General features: G+C 37.5%; 1 protein-coding gene across 6 annotated transcripts in view; it reads left to right on the top strand.

The window, feature by feature from the left end:
- Nucleotides 1-23,304, top strand: part of LOC103640481 (achilleol B synthase) — a 72,496-nt gene that overhangs the window by 36,047 nt on the left and 13,145 nt on the right. For 3 of the 6 annotated variants that reach the window (XM_008663060.3, XM_008663057.3, XM_008663050.3), the window contains exons 7-12: nt 2,284-2,472; nt 5,047-5,160; nt 6,680-6,802; nt 6,908-7,030; nt 9,972-10,070; nt 11,916-11,972. In XM_008663060.3, coding sequence (XP_008661282.1) covers nt 2,284-2,472; nt 5,047-5,160; nt 6,680-6,802; nt 6,908-7,030; nt 9,972-10,070; nt 11,916-11,972 — 705 coding nt within the window. The remainder of the gene's footprint in view (nt 1-2,283; nt 2,473-5,046; nt 5,161-6,679; nt 6,803-6,907; nt 7,031-9,971; nt 10,071-11,915; nt 11,973-23,304) is intronic. The other 3 variants (XM_008663052.3, XM_008663051.3, XM_008663053.3) reach the window with 3 other exon arrangements.

Raw genomic sequence — 23,304 nt, 5'->3', positions numbered from 1 at the left:
GCCATGAAAATGTGCTTTTGGTCACCAAACCACTACGTCAAAGCTAGATGAGGCATACCATAGTGGCTCCTTTAAAGCTAGATGGGGCTCTTCACCATGAAAAATGTCCCGCCTAGTGATGGTCTAAACTTACCATAGTGTCTCCCTTAAAGCTAGATGAGGCTCTTCCCATAGTGACAAGTCTCACCAAACCACTACCTCGATCATCTTGATATTATGTCCATTATTGAGATTCTCTTTCGAGGAAATGTCTTGTTGTCCCCCAAAAAGTATTTCAGCCACTCTATGAATATAGAGGGTTAGAAAAATCACTAGTGAGCTATGCAAGTCCCCAATGGTCTGGCACAAATAAGAATGAATAAGGGTGTGGTTCAACTAGAAACAACTACCCCACATGATATCTTCACAACGGCCATGCTTCAAGCACTTAGCCCTTCGATAGATTAGTTTATCTCAAGTGTTTAACGACGCCTCTAATCTTTATAATCCTTGAAACCTTAAATGAACTAGAGGCTCAACAACAACAAAAATTTGCAAAATGGCTAGCTAAAAATGCACATAGTAGATAATCTTGTTTTTGATGCATGTAGATCATCCTATTTATGAAAATTTTCTAGCTAGACATCACAACCAATTGTTGGAACCACTATGTAATACTCTAGCATCTACAATACTAGGACCAAAGCTTTTGGCGTTCACATTTCAAGTTTGCCATGCCATATGCTTGATCTTAGAGTACTATGACATCCTCTTGTGCTTTGAATTTTACATTCACTAGATCACATGGTCCATTGATTTTCTTTATTGTAACTTCTTCACCTCTATGTAATAATACTCCTATGCTCTATTTATGTTATCACTAGACCCTCTCATGCATGCATTTTTCTATTATGACCTGATGCTATGTATGTTCACTTTGCCATAATTTGGTGCCCACATTTGTTTTCCCATTGGATCTTCTAGACCTTGATTATTCTTCTTTAGCATAGCACAAAAATACTCTAGCACCTCCAAAATTAAAACCATAGGGCCATATAGAGGTTGTATTTTTTATGTTGTCCACTCTTCTTTGCCTCCTTTCTAAGCTTCCGATAAGTTCATTTTCCAAGGTACCAAATCTTCTATTCTTTGGGATTTCTCTTAATATTCTCTCATTTTTTCTTTTTATTATTCTTCATGCTTCCTACTTTTTATCCATAGAACTTATAAAATTTCTAACTAGCATTCTTGACAAACATGTTAGTCCTTATAATTATGTTGCCACTCTAGGACCAAAATCACAAAGTTCAATGTCTAGGTGTCATGTTAATTAAATTCATAGTGTTACCTCAATATAGAGTTTAGTTGAAGACATGTTTGGTGTAAGAAAGATGTGACTGGAATAGAGGACAAAGTAATATGTGTACAATGTGGATGGGTAGATGAGGTAAGATGGGGACAACAAAAGAGTTATGATCAATGTATGGGCTTTTATGGACCTATAATAGAGTTATCATTGATAGGGAAGTTATAATAAACTCTAGTATTTTTAATGGAAAATAAGGACACCAAGCTAACTCGAAATGTTACATAAAGAGTTCTTTCATTTATTCCTAACCCTCCTAGTGTCCTATTGATAGACCACCATTTTGTAGTTTTAAAGGGCGAGCATAATATATCTATCACACACTGTGAAATGTTATTTAACATAATTGGAGATAGATCAATGATCTCATGAATTAATTTGGTGAAAGAATGAGCTTGCTCGACATGGCAATTCCTGTTACCTTCAAATGTTGCACACTTTTTCCAAATTTTTACAAACATATATGTACATTTCCAATCGCTATTTCAAATTTTTCTTAAAAACAAATCTAAATATTTAATTATCTCTTAAATTTTTTATGTCCAAATTTATCTATTTTTATATGAGTATGAATTCAAATTCTATGAAAATAAATTTATTTTTTATGAAAGAAATATACTAACATAGTACTATCCATTCGATTATTTTTTCATTTTGTTTAATCAAAATACATGAACCTTTGAGCATATAAATTTAGAGATAACTTCAAACCCCCTTATTCATCAAAACTATAGCTTTGTGTTGACTTTATTACCATGATAATCCCACATGAGGTAATTAGGATGTATGAATGCATTCCATGCTTAATTACATGCTTTCTCTTAGGTGAGTATTTAGGACTCTAGCACTCATGCAGAAACATAGCTTACAAATGCCAAATAATGCATGGGATTAAGAACATTAAACATATACTAATTTCACTCTTGCCATTTCATTAGGAGGACATACGCAATAAACCTTCAGAAATATTCAAATTTATTTCAACATGCTTGAACATGTTCGTGGAGCCTGTGTTGAACTATTGGCCACTTAACAAGTTAAGAGAGAGAGCTTTGAACCACATTCTGGAACATATCCACTACGAAGATGAAACTACTCAATATATTGGCATATCTCCCGTTACAAAGGTATTGTCTACTATCATCATTCTCTCACACTTATTTTTTGGGCTCATGAAACCAATCATATTTTTTGTCATAAGGCACAAAATGTGTCGTCATCTGATCTATCTTATATGTATTAAATAATCTCAATAGCACAAAATCACTATTCGCAATTGGTTTAGAGTAGAGATGTCCAAATGGATCGGGCACCCGTAGGCTTGAAGCCCGGCACGAACCCGACCTGGCCCGTTGGTTACCAGGTCCATGCTAGCTTGGCCCATGTCGGCCCATCCCGATCACCGCACCATGCCTAGGCCGAAGGCACGACACGATGGGCTTGGCCTGACACGACCCAATTTTATTTTTTTTCCAATTTATTCATAAAATATCTATATTACACATGATTATAGTATAAAACATGAAAATACATGTGTTTTGTTGGTTAAGTGGGTTTAAATAGTATTTTAAATGTAACAACCATGATTCAAATCCCCATTTACACATATTTTAGTCTTTTTTTGCTATTGAAACGTGATAGGTTGTCATAGGCCTATTAGGCCCGTCGGAGTTTTGGAACATAGATTTAATCCTATCAACTAGCCTATTCAAATTTAGGAATGCTACAATCAAGTTCACACAAAACAAGAAAAAAATAATAAGCTTAAATTCATAAGGTAAAGAGCAAGTCAAGTGAAAAAATTATGTAAGACAAAGATTTATTCCATGACATTGGTTGAAAAACCCCCACCTCTAGTCCACATTGGAGTTCCTAGAAGGATATGATCCTTGTTACCAAACCTTATTAAAGTCATGGTGTTGGCCAAGCTAGAAAGGACACCACCAGCTAATTCAACCCAACTAGCCATTAGCCATTATTTTCCAAAAATAGTATTGTTCGAACAATTTAGAATGGTTAATTTTTTCTAATACATACAATCCTACCAGTACTCTCCAATAAATAATCCAATGCAAACTCTATTACCATTGTTTGAATAAGTATCTTTTCATCTTTGTACTTTCTAGCATGTGCTCCTTCATAATGTAGCTAAACAAATTATAGATTGTTCTGCATATCATTCTTTCCACCATTAGACTGACCACTACTTTGACATGACTAGTGGGCACCCTTTTTGGTGTCTATCATACATCAATTTCTACAACTATTCATCACTTTAGGAGATATCATGGGTAGTAATATTCTTTCTACTACATCTTAACACAAATGGGCATCCTAGTGCTCTTGTTGTCATCTCAGTCACCAAGATCATTCATGATCATGCAATGGTCGCATGATTCTTACATAAGGAGATGAGTAAGAGGGTGAAAACTTGGGATAAGAAAATTTTCCATGGTACTAGTTGGCTAATTGCTACCACTAGTATACATAGGATCTTGATTGTTCTTTTGCTCTTGGCTCTTGGGCTAGAACCAAAAAGGTGCACACCTAGATAGACTAGCAACTTGCAAAGCAACTATGATTATCATAAGTCATCACTTGCCTCGCTTCTTATCAATTGATTCTTCTTCACTTCACCTTCTCTCATCGAGATAAATGTCTCTACATCCCACAAGCTTCTTGGTTTCACTCTACAAAAATCAAGAGGGGGTTCAAGCCTCCATGGCGCTAGTGCATAATATATATAATTTTATTAGATTAACCCTAGGAAATTATTGGTTGCTACCTTGACTAAAACCAGTTGTATTGGTGAAAGGAACAAATGGCCTCAAGATGGTGAAGGTGAATTGAGACCCATAAAATTCATAGCAATAGCCTTAAAATAATTAAATTATGGCAAAAACTAGTAAGAACTAAGCAAATATCACACTAAGATGTGTCCTTAGGGCCATAATGTAAGTTAAGTCCTTAGTTTATGAACAAATAACTCCTTAGATTGTGGACATTAAATCCAGCTAGCATATCGCACTAACACAAAATCATGTTGAAGGGATCATGATGTCTAAGAGGGGTATGAATTAGGAAACTTTAAAACTAATGTCATGTAAAAACTACTTATTAAAATCTATTCAAGATACTATCTAGATATGTTCTACAATTTTGTTATGTGTTGATAAGAAGACTAAGGGATGCTTGTAAATTCTCATCAATATCAATAGATTCTTCATGACCACGAGCCAAAGTATTTGTGAACACTTTTGGGACAATTCCCTCTAATGAATCTTCATGGAACTCTACTCCCTATCTCTTGTAATATTGTGTTTTCGAAAAAATTAATTCACCATGAGGGAATACTTAAATGACGCATGTAGTCATGTATTACACCCAATTATGGAGTTTCTCCTTATATTATTGTTTTATTTTAACAAACTTTTCCAAATATAAACACATACACCATGTATCTTGCATTATATTCTAGTACAAAATAGAAATCATACTGCACTATATTTCATGAAAAAGGGAGTACTTGACAAGTGGCTAATTAAGGAGGGCATATGTCTCAGTAGCACATGTATAACTACTTCCATTGTTCTCCACTATAATATGGTTTCTTTAAGAGCAATAGACTATACCTTTCTCTGTATTTTGCTTGTCCATACAAAAACTGATGAAATCTAACATTCTACTTCATTTTTGATTAGGCACTAAACATGATTTGTTGCTGGGTTGAAAACCCAAATTCAGATGCGCTCAAGCGACATATTCCAAGGATACATGATTATTTGTGGATTGCTGAAGATGGAATGAACACCAAAGTATTGCATATTTTATTCCATCTATTCTTCTAGTTTCACGCATTTGACTTAGATCCCCCTTCTCTCTACTTTTAGAACAGATAAATTGTATATTAAATAATTGCCACGTGATTTGACATATCCTCATTAATAATTGTTCTAAGGCCTAATTTAGGAACTGCTCGATTGTAACAAATCGGATTATAGAATCAAAATTTGATCTAAACAAAATGGATTATATAAGATAGAATGAAACCTCTTGATTACCATGATCCCACAATCCATGTGAAACTAGGTTATAGGGTATATGGGTGTTGAATTTCCAATTTGCCCTCAAATAATTGTTCAACTTGCCAAACTATAAATGATTAAATAAGAATTTATCACTTTAATCGATCAGAATCAATCATTATAATCCATTAACCCAAACATTTTGATTGACATAATAAATAGTTTAAATATGTATCTCTACTCCTATAAAGCACCAGTTGCCAAGGTTTAGTGGTTTCACTGTCGACAAGTGTCGTCAAGTGACGTGGACCATTACCTCCCAGATGGGCCAAGAGAAAACACCCAAGCCTAACACAAGACGAAGCCGCACGTGGTACGACGCTCCTAGATACTGCCACCTTGCTAGATAAAGGATGACGAGAGCTCGAGCGAGCTATAAAAAGAGACATGTCTTATTTTCAAATCATAACTTTCTTGGCCTTTTGGCTAACATAAAATACAATATATGCATTTTAATATAGGGGATACTAGCCATATGTCTACTTCAATTTTAAATTTATTTTTATGGAGAAGATCCACTTTAATTTTAAGTTTATTTTTTTGTGTTAGGGTTCATCCCACTGGTTTGCCACTGGCTATCGTGTATCGTATAGCTATTGCACTATACCATAAAATATGATTGGTATGATGTACGTACTAGTTATAATAATACACATCTAGAATATAATAATGAGTCATGATCTAAACAGACCTTAAGCTAATTAAATCCTATCTAAATACAACCTTATATGATAGGCCAAAGCTTACGTTCCTTTAATTATTATTTCATAATAACGATTTTGTATAGTCCTCTACTAAAAAAATCTTATCAAAGGTCCATGCATTAAATTTCTATTTCATATTAAATCATTCTTTCATATTTGGATTTTGAAACAACCACAAAAACAAGAAAATAATTGAGTTGGACTTCTTTATTCTTACTAAAATTTGTCTTAAAGGTGGTGTGGTCGATTGTTGCAAATAGTTGTCATTTCTTCTCTTTGATTGCATTCGTTGACATTAAAACATTTTGCAAAAAAAGTCCATTATACTGTGCATATACAATTTTACATGGGCCAATAGTTTTCAGGAGTAAATGGTCATGGACAGCAGAAAATAATTTGTTTAGATCGCTTAATAATTTCTTACTTTTTTTTCTCTAGCTACATTTGTTCCTCATCGTGGAAGATGTTGTATTACCTGTATTCAGAAGTTTTTTCAATCTAAATATGGAAACTAATAAAACATTGTTGTGCAATTCTGACTGTAGATATACGATGGTACCCACAACTGGGAGTTAGCACTTATAATCCAGGCCATGTTATCAGCAGATGCTGCCAATGAGTATGGTCCAACCATTCAGAGGGCTATGGAATACTTAAAGAGAGCACAAGTCTGATGTTTACCACATCTTCGTTTTATCCTAAAAAATAATTAATCATATACACAATTCTCTTTATTTTCTTTGTAGATTTTTATATTGTTCTTTAACAAACAGGTTACTACAAACCCTCCAGGGAACCCAAGTTACTGGTTCCGGCATAGGTCAAAAGGATCATGGCCACTTTCCACTATAGACAATGGCTGGGGCTCATCGGATACTAGTGCGGAAGCAACTAAGGTCAGCATAAGAAGCTTATAGTTTAGTATTTTGTTTTGGTACATAGATATAGCTAGACAATCAAGTTACTAGGAGGTTTTTACCCCGGTCTGGATCTATAGGATTTGGTCATCGCGGTGGCTCGCGACCTCCCGCGGTGTTCAATTCCTACGGAGGTACATAGTGCTTTACATCCGGGCATATGGTCGTGTAAAACACTGTTTTACACTAGACTGTAATATTTGTAGAGTAAAATTTGAAATAGAAGATGAGATAGGTAAGATGCTGGAGATATTCTAATAAGGTTGTTTCTAGTAGACGGCGACTGTGGATACGAATATACGTGGCCTGAGTTATGAGGTTGTTTCTGACAGATCTTACATATGGCTACGCAAAATATTATTTTACACTGTAGATATTACTGTTTACAGAGTTAAGATTGAAATAGAGGATGATATAGAAAATGAGATAGTAGAGCTACTGGAGATATAGTGTGAACACATCAAAAAAACAGATTCATCTCAGGAATGACATGAAAGGAAAAACTAGAAAGACCTTTAGTGCGGAGAAGAGAGATAGATGGACTAAACTTTAGGGATGGACTCTCGTCTCCGATGATGAGGATAGGCCAATAAGTTTGTTCTGTTGTCCAAAGACGGCTTAGCGAGGCATATATATATATATATATATATATATATATATATATATATATATATATATATATATATATATATATATATATATATATATATATATATATATATATATATATATATATATATATATATATATATATATATATATATATATATATATATATATATATATATATATATATATATATATATATATATATATATATATATATATATATATATGGATCTCTCTCATTCGACAAGAGTAGTGGCGAACAAACGACTAGGGTGTGCCCAGTTGTCATGCACCCTTGTTTGAGACTCAGAGCTAATTGGGCAAGTAGAAATTCAGTGGTCTACAGTTTGGTGACCAGCATCTTGCTTTTTTTGAGACTGCCCTTGGCCACATGCTAATTTGCACGTGAATTTAAACTGTCCCAAACAATATCCTCTAAACCATTGTGTACCTTAAATATAATGAATATTCATTTCTCTAAATGTTCCTCTAAATATAAAGGACACTTCTCCATCCTATAAATATAGAAACTCTCTCTGCTCTTCTCTATTAATTTTTATACTTTATAGCCGATTAAGGAAAACTAAAATATATATAAGACATTTAAGGGTATAATAAATACGTGCATACAAAAATCTAGAGTAAATAGGACTCTTATATGTGTTTTTGACATATACAGAATAATGTATGATACTTTTGGAAAGAAATGAGATATAGAGGAGTAAATATTTTAGAGAAACATGTAAAGGACAAATATAGATGAATGGTATAGAAGATAATGCTCGAGACAGCCTTAGACCTTTGATTTGTTTCTACTTTGTAGAGTTTAAGTGTTTCTAGTTGTTTCTCTCTCTACAATCTTTCTTGGCATGCAATGCTGAGTGCAAAACATTAGCAAGCATGTAATGTACATTGTTCAACATTAATCGATGAAAAAGGTGGGGTCATGTTTCACTCGAGTTATTAAAAATAAGGGACTTACTAAAAAATTAGATTTCTGAATTTTACATTCCATTCAAGAGATGATTATTGCATATGTTCTAGAGAAAATCCAAACTTTTCCTTCAAATTTGGTCTATGTGTAGATAACTTCTAAACTAATGTTTGATTTAATTTACTCCCTCCAACTATTTCAGTTAATCTAGTATTTTCTACCTTGTTTCTCTATATACAAATTGTGTTTTAGTATCAAATTTTGTGAGGTGACAGAACACCGTATTTTGTAACATTATGAATTTTCCATCAATATATTTTATATTATATTGTATCTCTAGTGTTATTTATCATTAATTTTCCTAAGCTATCGAAATGGTGGCATAAAATAATATGGTTTTTTAATATCACTCATAATGTACTCTTATGACCTCACAATATTTGATATTAAAATCAACTTACACCTGAAGAAACAAAAATAATAAATCTTTTTAAGGGGTAAACAATACGAAATAAAATAGTTCTGGGAGTAATTTAGACTTTTTGTATATTTTATACAAAACTTGTTGGTTTAGTTTGTTGTAATTTCTGTAGGCTTAATCTGCACTTTTGAATCCAAAAATAAAAAACATATTAGGCAACACTGTAAGAACGACAAAATCAAATTCATATTGGCTCAAAGATAATTAAGAATTTATGATTATTTCTATAGTCAGATTGTGATAATTTTTTGATATATTATGATACCTAGACAAATAATAAATCAAAAAAGTAACAATTTACTTGTACTAGATGGTTATACATAAATGTTGACTAAAATCATCGTAAAATCTAGAAACCTAAAATATACGAAAAGTGTAAAAATAAGATAACTTCCTAGTCCCCTCCCTATAAATATGTAGGACAGTCGACTGAGACATCCAATTAATCAAAGAAACAATTACTACAAGATTTTACATTTGTGAAACCTAGTATCAATTCAAATTTATTTTCTATCTCTCTCCACATTGACATAAGAAGTTCTAAGTGACATTACTGACTTTAGAGCAATCCTTGGTGTGACCTAGCCTGACGTGTTCCATCCGGCAAGCCTAAGTGGCATTGCTTGACTTTACAACAACTCATGGTGTGCCCTTGCCTTCATGCGTTCCAGCCCACAAGCTTTCCTAGATTTTTATGGATCCATAGAAAATTTGGGTGCACTGGTCTCTAAAACCTAGTGATCGACTACATGTTCTAGGGTTTTGTTTTGTGGTTATATTCTAAGAAAACACTAAAATAAAAACATCAAACAAATGAAATATAAAATTGAATTCAATTTATATAGACCACAATATATATACATCACTTGACAAATCTGTTTGTTTTCTTGAAATAGGCACTTTTGATGTTTTCCAAGGTATATCCCAACCTCGTTGAAAATTCAAATGGAGATGAGTGGATGTTGAATGCTGTTGATTGCCTTCTTTCATTTATGGTATGATTCTATAAAGCATTTATTACATTGAAACATTTATTTATTAAGATCACTCAAAAAATTATTGATTCAATTTTGCACCAATCCCAAGGTAAGAGAACACATTAAAATATTTTTATTGGTCGATATTTGTTAAGGATACGAATGTTGATAACCAAATTTTCTATCCATATTGTTTATGTTGTGTTAACTATGAGAACATTACCAACGAAATATAAAAAATAGATATAAGATTTTTGTCCTACGAGAGGTGAACTATTAGATAGGCATAAGTCATATCCCCATTCGATAGAAAATATCTACCATTCTCTTAGGCATGATAGTTTTATCCTCTATCACAATCATATTGTTGTCATGTAATGCCCTTAGAGTCATGAGAATGTTGTTTCCAAAAAAATCAGTACTTTCCTTGGATGTGTACCTACCTAAAATTTGGTTTGCAATACTTATTCTGTGAACGTGATCATGAATAAAAAATGATATCCTAGATTTAAACTAAGTAATACTATTGTAAGTATGACTACATTTATATCATATAATATCAATATCAGGGCCGTTTCTGGCTTTTCAGGGGCCCAGTGCGGAATTCGATATAGAGGCCCCATCCACACACAAATATATGTAATTATACATATATCACAGAATATTTGATATATAAAAATTATTATGCACTGTTTTAAAGTTTATAAGATAACATATATAAAATATAGCAAAAAACACTTACTTGTTATATGATATTATTAAAAACATCTTCTAACATTTTGTGATACAAAGTCATCGCTTATATCATCGAGATCAATCTCATCCAACAACTTTTTTATATATAGAATCGCCAAGCTATTTAACCTCTCTTGAGTTATTGTTGACCATAAATAGTTCATAAAAAATTAATTCTAAAAAGCTTCTCTCTACCGAAGCAACCATCATATGTATAGTTTATAATACTCTCTCTATATCAAAATAAAAAATTGTTTTTCTTCTTTAGTGGATTTATCATCATCAATATAAACATAAAAATTCAGAGCTAAACCAAATACTATTTTAAAATGGGTGGAGTATTTGATAAGTAATTGAGACATTAGTTTAACAATATAAACAAGACTAGTCGATAACTCGATAGCACATCGTTTTTACGTATTTGTGTCTAAAATAGATAGGTTTAACAAAAAATACTAGCGTCCACTGGTTAGGGGGCCTTTGTTTTTGGGGGCCCGGTGCGGCCGCACCCACTGCACCCCCTCAGGGCCGGCCCTGATCAATATTTGTGTCTCTAAAATGGTTTATTATAAACATATATGTGATGGAACCATCTATAATACTCGTTAAACATCATAAATATTACTAATCATGTGTATAGCTATTTGTCACCTTAGGTGATAAGTCGAATGATCCATCACCCACACTTAATGGTGCAGTTGAACCAATTATACATAAGTGACTGAAATATCAAATATTTTGGGATTAGGCTTGATTTATCACCTAAGGTGACAAATATATATATATATATATAATTGATTAAAGTTCAATGGATTGACTAAACAATAACAGAGAATAACATTCGAGCAAGTGATATATTACAACTAAAAATACTTTAAAAATATGAAGTGGAGTATTGGCGTAGTGGTAAAGTTATTGAAAACTATTTAGTTTTAATTTATTGCCTTTTTCCATTTATAGTTGGACATCATGCACATCAATCTCTAGTTTGTTTGACTTCTACATCGACACAATCTATTTTTAGCTTATTTTTTGAATGATATTTTATGCTTTAATAAAATTACATCAGTAGTTTTATTTGTTTGAATAGAATATTTCACTAACAAAAGCCACTATTTTCATCTACAGAACAAAGATGGTTCAGTTTCTACATTTGAATGTCAAAGAACTTATTCTTGGCTAGAGGTGAGTATGTTTTGCAAAGTTGCATGATCTCGAAAAAACATAAATAGGACTTTTGTACGTAAGAATGTTTACATCTGTTTGCAATAACGAAAATCAGTAGCATATCATCTTCTTCTAAAATGTCACCAAGTGATAATAGGGAGTTTATGAACAGTGTGATTTTCTTATTGTTTTTGAAAGAAAATTATCCCATAAACTCATAAAAAAAGATAAAAATATTTGATAGTTTTGCAATATTGGACTCGGCTAGTTGGGTAAATCAACATAATATTTAGCATATTATTGATGTTTTACCTGCTAGGGGTTGTCTAGCACTAGATACACAAGGAGCTGAGAGGTGTGCCTACTGCAGTCGAACCTATTGATTGTGACTTCGGATATAGGGGTTCTAGAAATGTCACCTAGCTTGACCTACTACCAAGAAGGATCTACAGATGTTAGTGAATCGCTATGCAAATGCATTTTCCATGTTCCTTGCATTATTGAATTCGACCTTGTTTCCTTTGCCGCTAGATTGTTTTTGTAGCACCTTCATTTAGCCACAAGAAAACCCCATCTTCATTAGCTTTCACCAGGACGACAAAAATTCAGCCAACTGATGTTGGTATCCATAGGTCGTATTGGAAAAATCTTCTAAATGGCGGGTTGACTAATCATGCTCCTCGGGTATCCAATGTCTTGAATTAGATCCATAGGTACCATGCGAGTTATTAGTCGATGACCCCATAGGGACCATGCCAGTTCCTCAATCCGTTGTCTTAAATTAGATCCTATGTCTCAATCCGTAAAACCAACTCCTAGACGAGGTCACCAATTTGAAATAACTTGGCTGACATTTTTGTTGTATGCTCGAGCTACCTTGGCCTTATGCTCCATAATCTTCTCCAGAGACCACAGTATCAATTCTACCAGGTCCTCAATATTGATATTCATCGTTGCAGTATATTCATCTATGGACAAGTCATTCTAGGACGTTACCCTCTTTGATTAGGATGACTCCCATTTATTCTACAAATTCTTTGATCTTCTCTAAGATGAATATCGACCCCTGAGCCATGGTAATAGTTTAAGGAATCTCGAACTTGTATATGATATGTCTTTCAAAAACTTGATCACATTCTTAGTCATGGCATTCTTCAATGGGGTGGCTTCTACCCACTTAGTGAAATAATCAGTGGCAGCTAGTATCCAGTTATGCCCTTTACTAGTAGATGGCTAGATTTGGTCGATCATGTCCATGCCCATCCTCGGGTGTATTTGGTTGCGGGACAACGACAGGGACGTCCTCTGTCGTCCTCTCTCGTCCCTCCAATTTTGAGGGATAACTGAGGATAATATGAGATAATCATGTCCCAACCCTTGACTCTGAACCAAACAACCTTATTTGAGGATCGTCCCATCCCGTTCTGTTCTGTCATTGCAACCAAACGCACCCTAAATTACCATGGCTTGATGATGGTGATCAAGGCACAACTGAATAAATTTGAACAATTCCAATTTTTTGACACTCTTGGCAGCCCTATAATATTTGAAACAATCTTCCATAAGTATTGGCCAATAAAAGGCAGACATTCTTAACAATCATTTCATCTTGTGAGACAATTAGTGTGTGCCACATGTGCCTTCATGCACATCGTGCATTAGCTCTAGTGATTTAGTGGGGGCCTAGGTATTTTAGTAGTAGTCCTTTAACGGTATGATAGTATATGTCATCTCTAATGAGCATGTACCTTAAGGCTTTGTACCTTATTTGCTTGCTTGCCCCCCCCCCCTCCGAGCCAGTTCCTTCAAATAATTGAAGATACCAACTCTCCAATCGGCAACATCGATCTGCATGACCTCTACCTCATTAACTTGATTGGATGACAAATAGTTAGATGCCATTTGAACCAATCGATTGGCTTCCAAATTCTACTCATAGGGATGGCATAGTTGATGTCAAACATGTTAAGGATATGAATTAGAATTTTGTCATCAATTCCTGAAAGTTGCTAAAATATGGGTATTGAGTGTCGATGGCATAGTTGATGTCTCCCTTGAACTGGTGAATCACCACTTTTGAATCACCAAATACTTCTATGGCTTTAGCACTAGCCTCCAATAGGAGTTCCATTCCTTTCTGTAGCTTCGTACTCTGTCTGATTGTTGGTGCACCTTGTTTCCAGCCACATGCACAATCACATGCACAATCAGGTAATGACGAAGTTTGGTGCATGTAAAGTATATGATTAAACACAGTTGCTCTAGTTTAATGTACCTTGTTTCGGTGTCAAGGAGGCATCTCTTGAGGAAGAAAACCATTGTTTCTCTGCCTTAGAAGTCTTGGATCAGCACTAAGCCGATGAAGGTTGTTTTAGCGGATAGGTAAATAAAAAATGGTTTATTGGGCTATGGTGGTACCAGTACTAGTGGTTAGGCTTCATAGGAATTGATGTTTTGAACACTACCTGCTGCTCTATCCCCACTTTAATTCTAGATTGTTATTGATCTTCACGAGCTGAATGAACAAATGGACCCTTCTAGAAAGATTTGAGAAGAATCTTCTAGTATATTTTATTTTGCTGATAAAACTATATAATTCCACCCTGTTTGCGGGAGGAACCATTGTTGTAATGACATCCTTACTCTTGTCCCCAATTTTGATTCCCCATTCTTGAACCACGAAATTGAGAAATTGCCCTACAGTTACCTTGAATGCGTATTTCTTGGGGTTCATCTTCAACTCGTGGAGTCTAGTCCTCTAGAGTATCTAGCAAAGATTGGCTATATGTATTGCTTGTAGAACCAAAATTACCACCATGTTGTAAATGTAAACCTCCACTAATCTACTGATGAGGTCATGGAAGATGTAGTTCATTACCTGTTAGTATGTGGCTCCCGCATTCTTGACACTGAATGTCATCACCACCCATTTTGAACAGTCTAATTGAATCTAGAAACCTAAAAGCTATATTGTGTGCATCCTCTTCAACCACAAAAATATGGTTGTATCTAGCATTATCATCAAGAAAACCCATCATCTGATGGCTGGTTGCGACATCATTGAGCATGTATGCGATTGACATTGGATATTCATCTTTTGGTGTTGCCTTATCTAGATCCTAGAAGTCGATGCAGATGTGAAGTTGGTTGTTCTTTTTTTGACTACCATGATGATGGAAATCCACGTGGCATATTTGCATGGCCTGATGAACCCTACCTTGGTCATCTTTTCTATTTCATATTTGATGTCACTAAGGACCTTAGGGTTGAATTTGCATTATGCTTAAGCAAATGGTCGATAACCCAACATGATCGACAATCGATGCTCCATAATTGATCGGTTGAGCCTTGATATCTAATTGTACCCCACACAAATTAGTCGTCATATTCCTTCAGTATTGTTATCATCTATGTTATGTGTTTTCGATCAAGCTTCTTACCGATATTGGTGGGGTGTGATCTGTCTCTTGGCTCGATGTCAACTCCATCCAGTTTGTCGACCGAGGTGAAACCAAGCTCCAACTATACTTCTTCCATGAGCTCAACGCTGCACACTGGAAAGAATTAGTCTGTGGACAATGTGAATAGGCCGGGTGGCTGTCATAGGCCTTCATTTTGTTATTGTAATGCAAGGTACATTCCATTTTTCGTGACCAATTGCTAGAATTATCCTCACATATATTCATATTACATTGACGTTTTCTAGTGTCAGTTGCATGAATCAGCCATATGGTCATCATGGCCATCCGCAAGAGTTCCTTTAGGCTGACTCATGTTTTGAGGCTGGTCTCTAGGACCGCCTTGTCCCCATTTTTGACACTAAGACCACGATGATGGCTACTGAGAGGGCTGACCCACTATCATCTTCATTCTTGGTGCTGTGGATACTACGTTCCTAAGATCGTGATAGGTATTCCTTCTTTACGTGCTCTAGGCTTCGTAGCCATTGCACACAACATTCCTAAGATCGTGGTAGGCAATCAGGACACCACCAAGGCTGGTAGGTGGTACCTTCCGATTTGTCATTGTTCGTCGGCTCTTACATTGTAGAGCCCTCTGAGTAGGCCCTTAGAGTGTTGGGGGCCCTTAGTCAACTCCTTTTGTCACATCATCCCTAGTCTGAGAAACTGGAATGCTGAGGTGCAACATCACTAATGTTGCGGTTACGTGCACTTGGGACAGTCAATGATGGTGGCCAGTCTCTATGTCGCCTGAATCTAGCAGTACTAGAAGAAGGGGACGTTGTAGTGCTCGTGGTATTAGCGTTGGTTGTGCCAATGCTGCTCCTCCTCAGACTACAGCCGCCTTTTAGGGTAATAGTGCTCCTGTTCCCACATCCAATGTTGTGTATGTGGGTGTGTCTATTCTATGTTGTTTGAATTCTTAGACCGCTATGCGTACATGGCGACCATGTGTGCAAACCCCAATAGGTATCAACAAAATCCGACAATTTATTTAGTCGATGTGTGCTCTTTTGTATTAAAGTCTAAGGGCCAATCGTGTGGACTAGCCACACCTTTTCCTTTGCTGGTCGATGCGATATCGACCACGTTGACTAAGAAAGGGTTGTTAACAATTCCCATCTCCCTCTTGCCAAATATAAGCTGGTTTTGCTCTATGGATGGATGTATTTGTTGTTGGAGCACCTTGTAGCCTCCGCTACTGTGTGTGACAAATTTATGCCACTTATGATAGTGCATACCTTATAGCTCATTGACTGTGGAATTTGGTGATTAGCTAATAGCTTGAGCTACTTTTCCTTTAGGTGTAGATCAAAGATTTGCTGTCTTGGTGGTGTCAAAGTTAAAGCCAGTTGACGCTTTTGTGGATGTGATCGAAGGACAAAGAACAACTTATGCCTCTAGGCCTAATCAACGATTACAATCTTAGCCTCGTTTGTTGGGTCCTCCTCCTCTTGGCTTGGACATAGGAGATTGACCGTTTATATCGAACCTCGAAGGCCTTGTAACACCCCGTCCACTCTTGGACCGGTGGTACTTACTTCTGGCAGCTCTCTAGGATCATATATTGTCCCCCACAGACCAACAGGGGTCTTTTGTGCGCAGTTTCTCTTCACTCATGCACACCCGAGAAAACATCTCAGTCGGTCACCCATCCTAAATTTCTCTAAGCCAAGCACGCTTAACTTGGAGGTTTTTTCGAGATAGGCTTCCAAAAAAGAAGATGCACCTTGTTGATATCAATATTCTATTAATTCTATTAAGCCTTGGGCCAGGATATCACCATCCCCTAGGCCTAGGATATCACAATCCATCCCCCCTTAGAAAACCGATGTCCTCGTCGGTCAACCCCAATCTAGGAACCTCCCCTCTTATCCACATCTATATGTCTAGTGTCGTCATATGCCATGCCATGTGGCCACTTTGGGCCCACATGCACCAGGCGCCATATACCCGAACCCCTAACACACACACGGCCGTGAAAACCACAAGGGTTGGCTTCGATACCACTTGTAACACCCCCTCCACTCCCGGATAGTGGGAGTATTCTATAGCAGGCCCGAAAAGGATAACCCCACAAAAGTCTTCTCTAGGAGATAGTGGGAGTAATATTTGTTCACTACACTCCTAAATCTTTACATGAATTGGATTGTTGAATCACCTCATTGTTGTTGGTGCGTGATGATATCTAAGATGGTCATCTCACAGGTGCCAAAATGGAAGTGAGCATGGAAGCACTCCTCCATATGTTTCCATGACGTTATGAACCTAAGCTAGAGGAAGGTGTAAGAGCCAAACGCGGTCTAGACAATGAAAGAGAAAATAGCCAAACATTCATATGTTCGGCTGATGCTACTAAACCGAGATGAGCCATATATCATCTCACATGATCGATGGTGTTGATATTGTTGTTACTAGTAAATTTGGAAAATTTTGGTACCTTTAAGTTGGTGGTGGCATCCTATCGAATTTTTAGGATACAAGTTAGTGTAGGTGATTTCCTTCCATTTCGGAAGGATGCCAAAGTTGTCTATCATGACGTCCTTCAACTGTTCTTGTGCGTCTACAGTGCTCGCTCTTACAAAAATAGGGCCTGGCTACAAAGAGCTGGCACATTGCCATACTTTGCTTGCCACTTGAGCAGATTCTGCTTGTCGGCCTTACCCTTGTTTAGGGTATGCATTGGCTGCTATGTGGAGAGTTCCCCCTCCTAGAGCAGTCTCTAGCATAGTGTACACATGAAGCCCTCCAGGATGTATGTCACACATGTATTTAGGGGCCAAACCCGGACATGAATCAAATGTGTGCTAGGATCAAGTCTTATACATATGATGGCTCATGGCACAGAAACAAATGTCATATATTTACTATATAACAGAGTTCTATACAAAATAGTTAACTAATTACATCATACGAAGACAATGATCCAGCAACCATAGTTGACTGGGAGATGACGGCCTAGACATCTCATGAACTCATCGTGACATCCATCATGCTCCTTATATTGTAGTACCTGTCCTTGACCTAGGGGATGTGAGTACAACAAGGGTGAGCTCACATACGTTCATCGCTCAACAAGTTGTGGGGAATAATGTGCATGAGCTCACTTATAGTGGGGCTCATGTGAAGTGTAAGGCTTACCAAGGAGATGGTTAAAGCTGAGCATTGCTCTTAAAGTTGGTCAAAGTTTTATTAGCAGTTACTAAGTATAAGTAGATACCAACCCAATTAAATAAGAGATCTCAATTAATAATAACACCCACGATGCAATGCAAATGACAAATTAAGTTTAGTTCCATAAATTACTCATGTGAGGGTCCGAGCTGCTCATGATCGTGAGCACGGCTGAAATACCAGTTTTACACTCTGTAGAGGTTGTGCATCTTTACCCACAAGTCGTGTTACCCATTTGCCAAGGGATCGCGACTTCCCATTCATCTCTGTCGAGAAGACGAGGCAGGGTAGCACGACGAGGCCTTTACAAAGTTTCACTTGGGTACGGTTCTGAGAAGGGCAATATAGGAATCCCTCGTTCAAAAAGCCATCGCAGCCTGATCGACCCGAGAACCTCCCTATACGTAGCTCCTCTACCGCCCTTGCCCCTTTCGGGTAAGGTAGTCCTCCACTAGCTTTTCTAATTAGTCAGCCAAGGGCATCCCATACCACACTTGTGGTAGCACTGTTTTCCCGGGTGGTCGCTCTATGTTCCAATTAACACAATGATCTTGTCACGAACAATAATTAAAACAATAGCAAGATTGGAACATGATCATAATATAACATTAATATCCCAAAACTAGGTAGAGCAATAGCAAAACTACCCAATAGTTCTTTTGTTTGCAAGGTGTGAGATAAACAATACTAGGGATACACATTAGGTCCCATCAAATTAACCTGAGCATGTCACAGTGATTAACAGGAACATTATTAGGTATAGAAAAGTGATCAAGGGCACAACTTGCCTGTGACTTCAGATCCAAGGTACTTTCCCAAATTGGTATTCGGTTGACTCGTAATCTCACTGCTATTCGTAGCAATACATACAAATAGACAAGAAGTACATAAAATAGCAGTACACCAAACATGAGAACAAACAGCGTAAGAATATTCTACACGCTGCTACGAGATCATAGGTTCGAGAAACACTAAAATCAAAGTTACGATTAGTAAGATATGGTTTTCGGAAGATTATTGTGATTAAACGATAAAAACTAAATTCTATGTTTGATTAATGTAAATCATATGAGAAAAGTTAGTAAAGAAATAACTAATTCAACTTTAATCCAAGTTATAACTTAATTTGAGATCATATTTTAGTGAGATTATAGTTTTATAAAAAGATTAACTTTGATTTAGAGAGATTAATCTACTAAACATAGGTTAAATAAATATCTAACTATAAAAGCATGTGATATGTTACAAATAACGTTGTTACCACATAGGCAATTTTATTATGAAGCTAATGCAACTGAAACAAATCGAATCAGAGTTAAAATGGACAATATATGTTTTTTCTAAGATTTCTGGAATTGTTTGTATAGTAGAAATCCATTTTAGATTCAATTTTATATTTATTCTGAAATTTGTGGACGGCGTCGTAAGGTTCTAAAGAATCCATGGGCTAACGTGTAAATATTAGGACCTAAATTATATTATTTACAACTCTACTCAGACAACGAGTTTATTTAATGAAAGAGCAGGGGCTCTTTCGAAAAACTACACAACTTTACTACCTGCATACACCATGACCATTGGATTGCAGATCTACTATCTAGATATAACCTATAACCAGTATTCAAGCACTCTAATCCCGTGCGCCCATTGATAGATCTACGATCCGGATCAAAATCCCACATCACCCACCTGGTATACGCCCTGGTCCATAAGATCCTGATCTAACGACCAGATGCCCAACCATTTCTAGATCTAGTCCTGGCCGCCCATCGAAATTTAATGGTGGCCGGGTATCTCCCACCAGCCGACCACGTGGAGCGGCGGCGCGCACGCCAGCCACGGCGGCGCCATGGCCAGAGTAAGGCGATCCCGCCACCAAGCGCCCCAAATTGAACACTAGAGGGTCCCACACATAGAGAGGGACATGGCGCACGTGATCGAAGCTTCCTTACCGGGGATCGTTGCTCGAGCGATGCTAGCCATGACGCGACTAACGGTGTGTTTGGTTTGTCTTTTGGCTTTAGCTTTTGTCCCATAAAAGTCAAAAGCCAACCAAAGGACCGGATCCAGGAAACAGCTTTTTCTAAAAGCCGACTTTCTTGCAGTACAAATCTGAAAGCACCTCTGGACCTACTTTTAGTGTCTTTTCGGATGGAACTGTGAAAATATATATCGAAGAACTTTTAACGACTTTTAGTAGTTTCCACTAAACGGTTTTTAGCTTTTTAATAGCTCACAGCCTACAGCAGCTTTATCCACAGCTCACAGTTCACAGCAACTTTTTTCACAGCCACAGCCCAACCAAAGAGGCCCTAAGGCCTTGTTCGTTTGTATCAGATTGGTGGGTCGGAACGATTCCTATCTGGATTGGTTCTCTAATTTATATAAACTTTGATTAGCTGGAACGATTCTGGGTGCAATCCGACGTAAACGAACAATGCCTAAGACTCATGGCGGAGGACGAACAACGACGAGAGATTCTGGTGGCATAGAGCGTGAATCCATCCAGGCAAGGCTACGAACGTCTTCTGTGCGGCATAATGAGGCTCATTGGTCCGATTCCGAAGTCCCGACATCGCTAGAAGCTCGAATCACCCACAGCGACATCGCTCGGTTCCACGCTCACTTATGGCTTGAGTGGGTAGATAAGATAAGACCATGGGGGTGGGGTGGTGCGGTTCGCATATATAGAGGATTCCAATGGAGATTCCGGGCAGAGAGGATCGACCCCGGGTGCATGGCGCGCGCCCCGCCGGGATCTTCGGCGGCCATGTGATCTGGCCATAACAGACTTGAGGTGGAAGAGGCATGCTGATGGGAGGGTCCCACACGGTAGAGGCGCAGCTAGGGATGGCAATTTTACCCGCGGGTTCGGATATCCGCCAGATATCCGACCCGTCGGGTACGGGTTCGGGCACGAAATTTGACCCGTGGGTCTTACCCGTACCCGACCCAATTTTATTACGGGTCGGGTACGGATTTGATTTCTTACCCGCGGGTACCCGACGGATATCCGAAAATAGTAATTTTAGATTTTCAACCTACCAATACGCTAGCTAGCCGTCCACACGTGACAGCTCATCCTACTACCATTCCTCCCCGTCTGCTGATGCTTCCGATCTGGTTCTAGTACTAGTGCCAGTACGTAGTACTAGTGCTATCTAGTACAAGTACTTGAGCTAAGAGAGTGTTAATACACCAGACGGCTATGCTAGCTACTCTCCGATTTTGACGAGTTGGAAGTTTATTAGCAAAAAAACATTAGCAACACATGTCCAGGGCTACATCTACACGACTGCACTGTGCAACAACATTATGTGCCTCCGGTGATCATGGCGATGTGCGACGCTCAGAACTGCACTAGACTTTATTTAGGGAGAATACACCAAGCTGCTATACCCGACGGATACCCGATATCCGCCCGATACCCGATGGGTACGGGCACGGGTACAAAATTTTACCCACGGGTAGAGTCATGGGCGGATATGGATAATCCCCGCGGGTATGGTCGCGGGCGGGTATTTACTCTACCCGATCCGAACCCGACCCATTGCCATCCCTAGGCGCAGCTCGTTTCCGTGCCCGCGCACGACTTAAGGATGAGAAGTTGGCGGGTGGGGCACACGTGTCAGAGGCTGGAGTCCAATGTGTACGCATGAAGGTGGGGGCTAACGTCCGCAGCCCACTAGTCGGCGTGAGTATGTTGGCAACGTGGGAGAGCCATCCTGAGCCAAGGTGGGGCGAAATCGGCCCAAGTGTGAGTCTTCCTTCTTTCTTTTTTATTTCTCTTTCTATTTTGAATTTCTAAATTCAAATTGCACTCAAATGTGAGTTTTATGTTTAAAATAAATACACAACCAAAACTCCAGCATGAAGTTCTACCATATTCATATGTTTATATTATGTTTTATCTTTATTTTTATTCATCTATTTAGGAATTGTTCAAAACATGATGTGCACATAAAACATGTTCTGGGATATAATTCCCCATAAGAGATAGTTTAACTTGATCATTTTAGAGATTATATGCAAACATGTAGTTTAACTAAGGGTGATAATTTTGTATAAGTATTTTTTTATTAGAAAACACTTTTATTTAGAAACATATTCATTTTGGGAGAATTAACTCCAAGAGTAGAAGAAAAATTTCCCATTTAGGATATCATTAATTTAATACTTTTGGAGAATTGTCTTAAATCCCAAAATGGAGATTTGAGGTGTTACAATGTATGATGAAGGATGATCGTAGATGGAGAGGACCTTGTGTGGCAACTCAGACCCGCGGTAGGCGAGGAATTCCAACGTAGTGCGTTGAAGAGCACTAATCTACATTAGCTCTATTGACCAAACGTACAATTGTTTCTCTCCCTAATGAGACCCAAATTTGGCCCTAGGGTAGTGTAGTTCCCGTCTAGAATCGATCTGGCCACTCGTGCAACAACTCCATCCGAGGACTTGATTGAGATCTCCGACTATCGTACCATGGAATGGTAGATGATGTAGTTCATTTCTCAGCAAAGAGCGATAATGAGCTCCTCCAATGGCATCAAAAGGTCGACCTTCTCCAGAATCATCTTCGATAGTGAACTCCTCCAACGGCATCGAAAGATCGACCTTCTCTAGAAGCGTCTTCGGTTTCTTGGTGAGCTAGACAACACTAGACCACGTCTAGATGAAACATGTGAAGAGTTTCTTGGTCAGGCCTTTGAGGACCC

This window comes from Zea mays, chromosome 1 (assembly GCF_902167145.1).
Source record: "Zea mays cultivar B73 chromosome 1, Zm-B73-REFERENCE-NAM-5.0, whole genome shotgun sequence".
NCBI classification, from domain to species: Eukaryota; Viridiplantae; Streptophyta; class Magnoliopsida; order Poales; family Poaceae; genus Zea; species Zea mays.
This window is presented reverse-complemented; position numbering and strand designations above follow the sequence as displayed.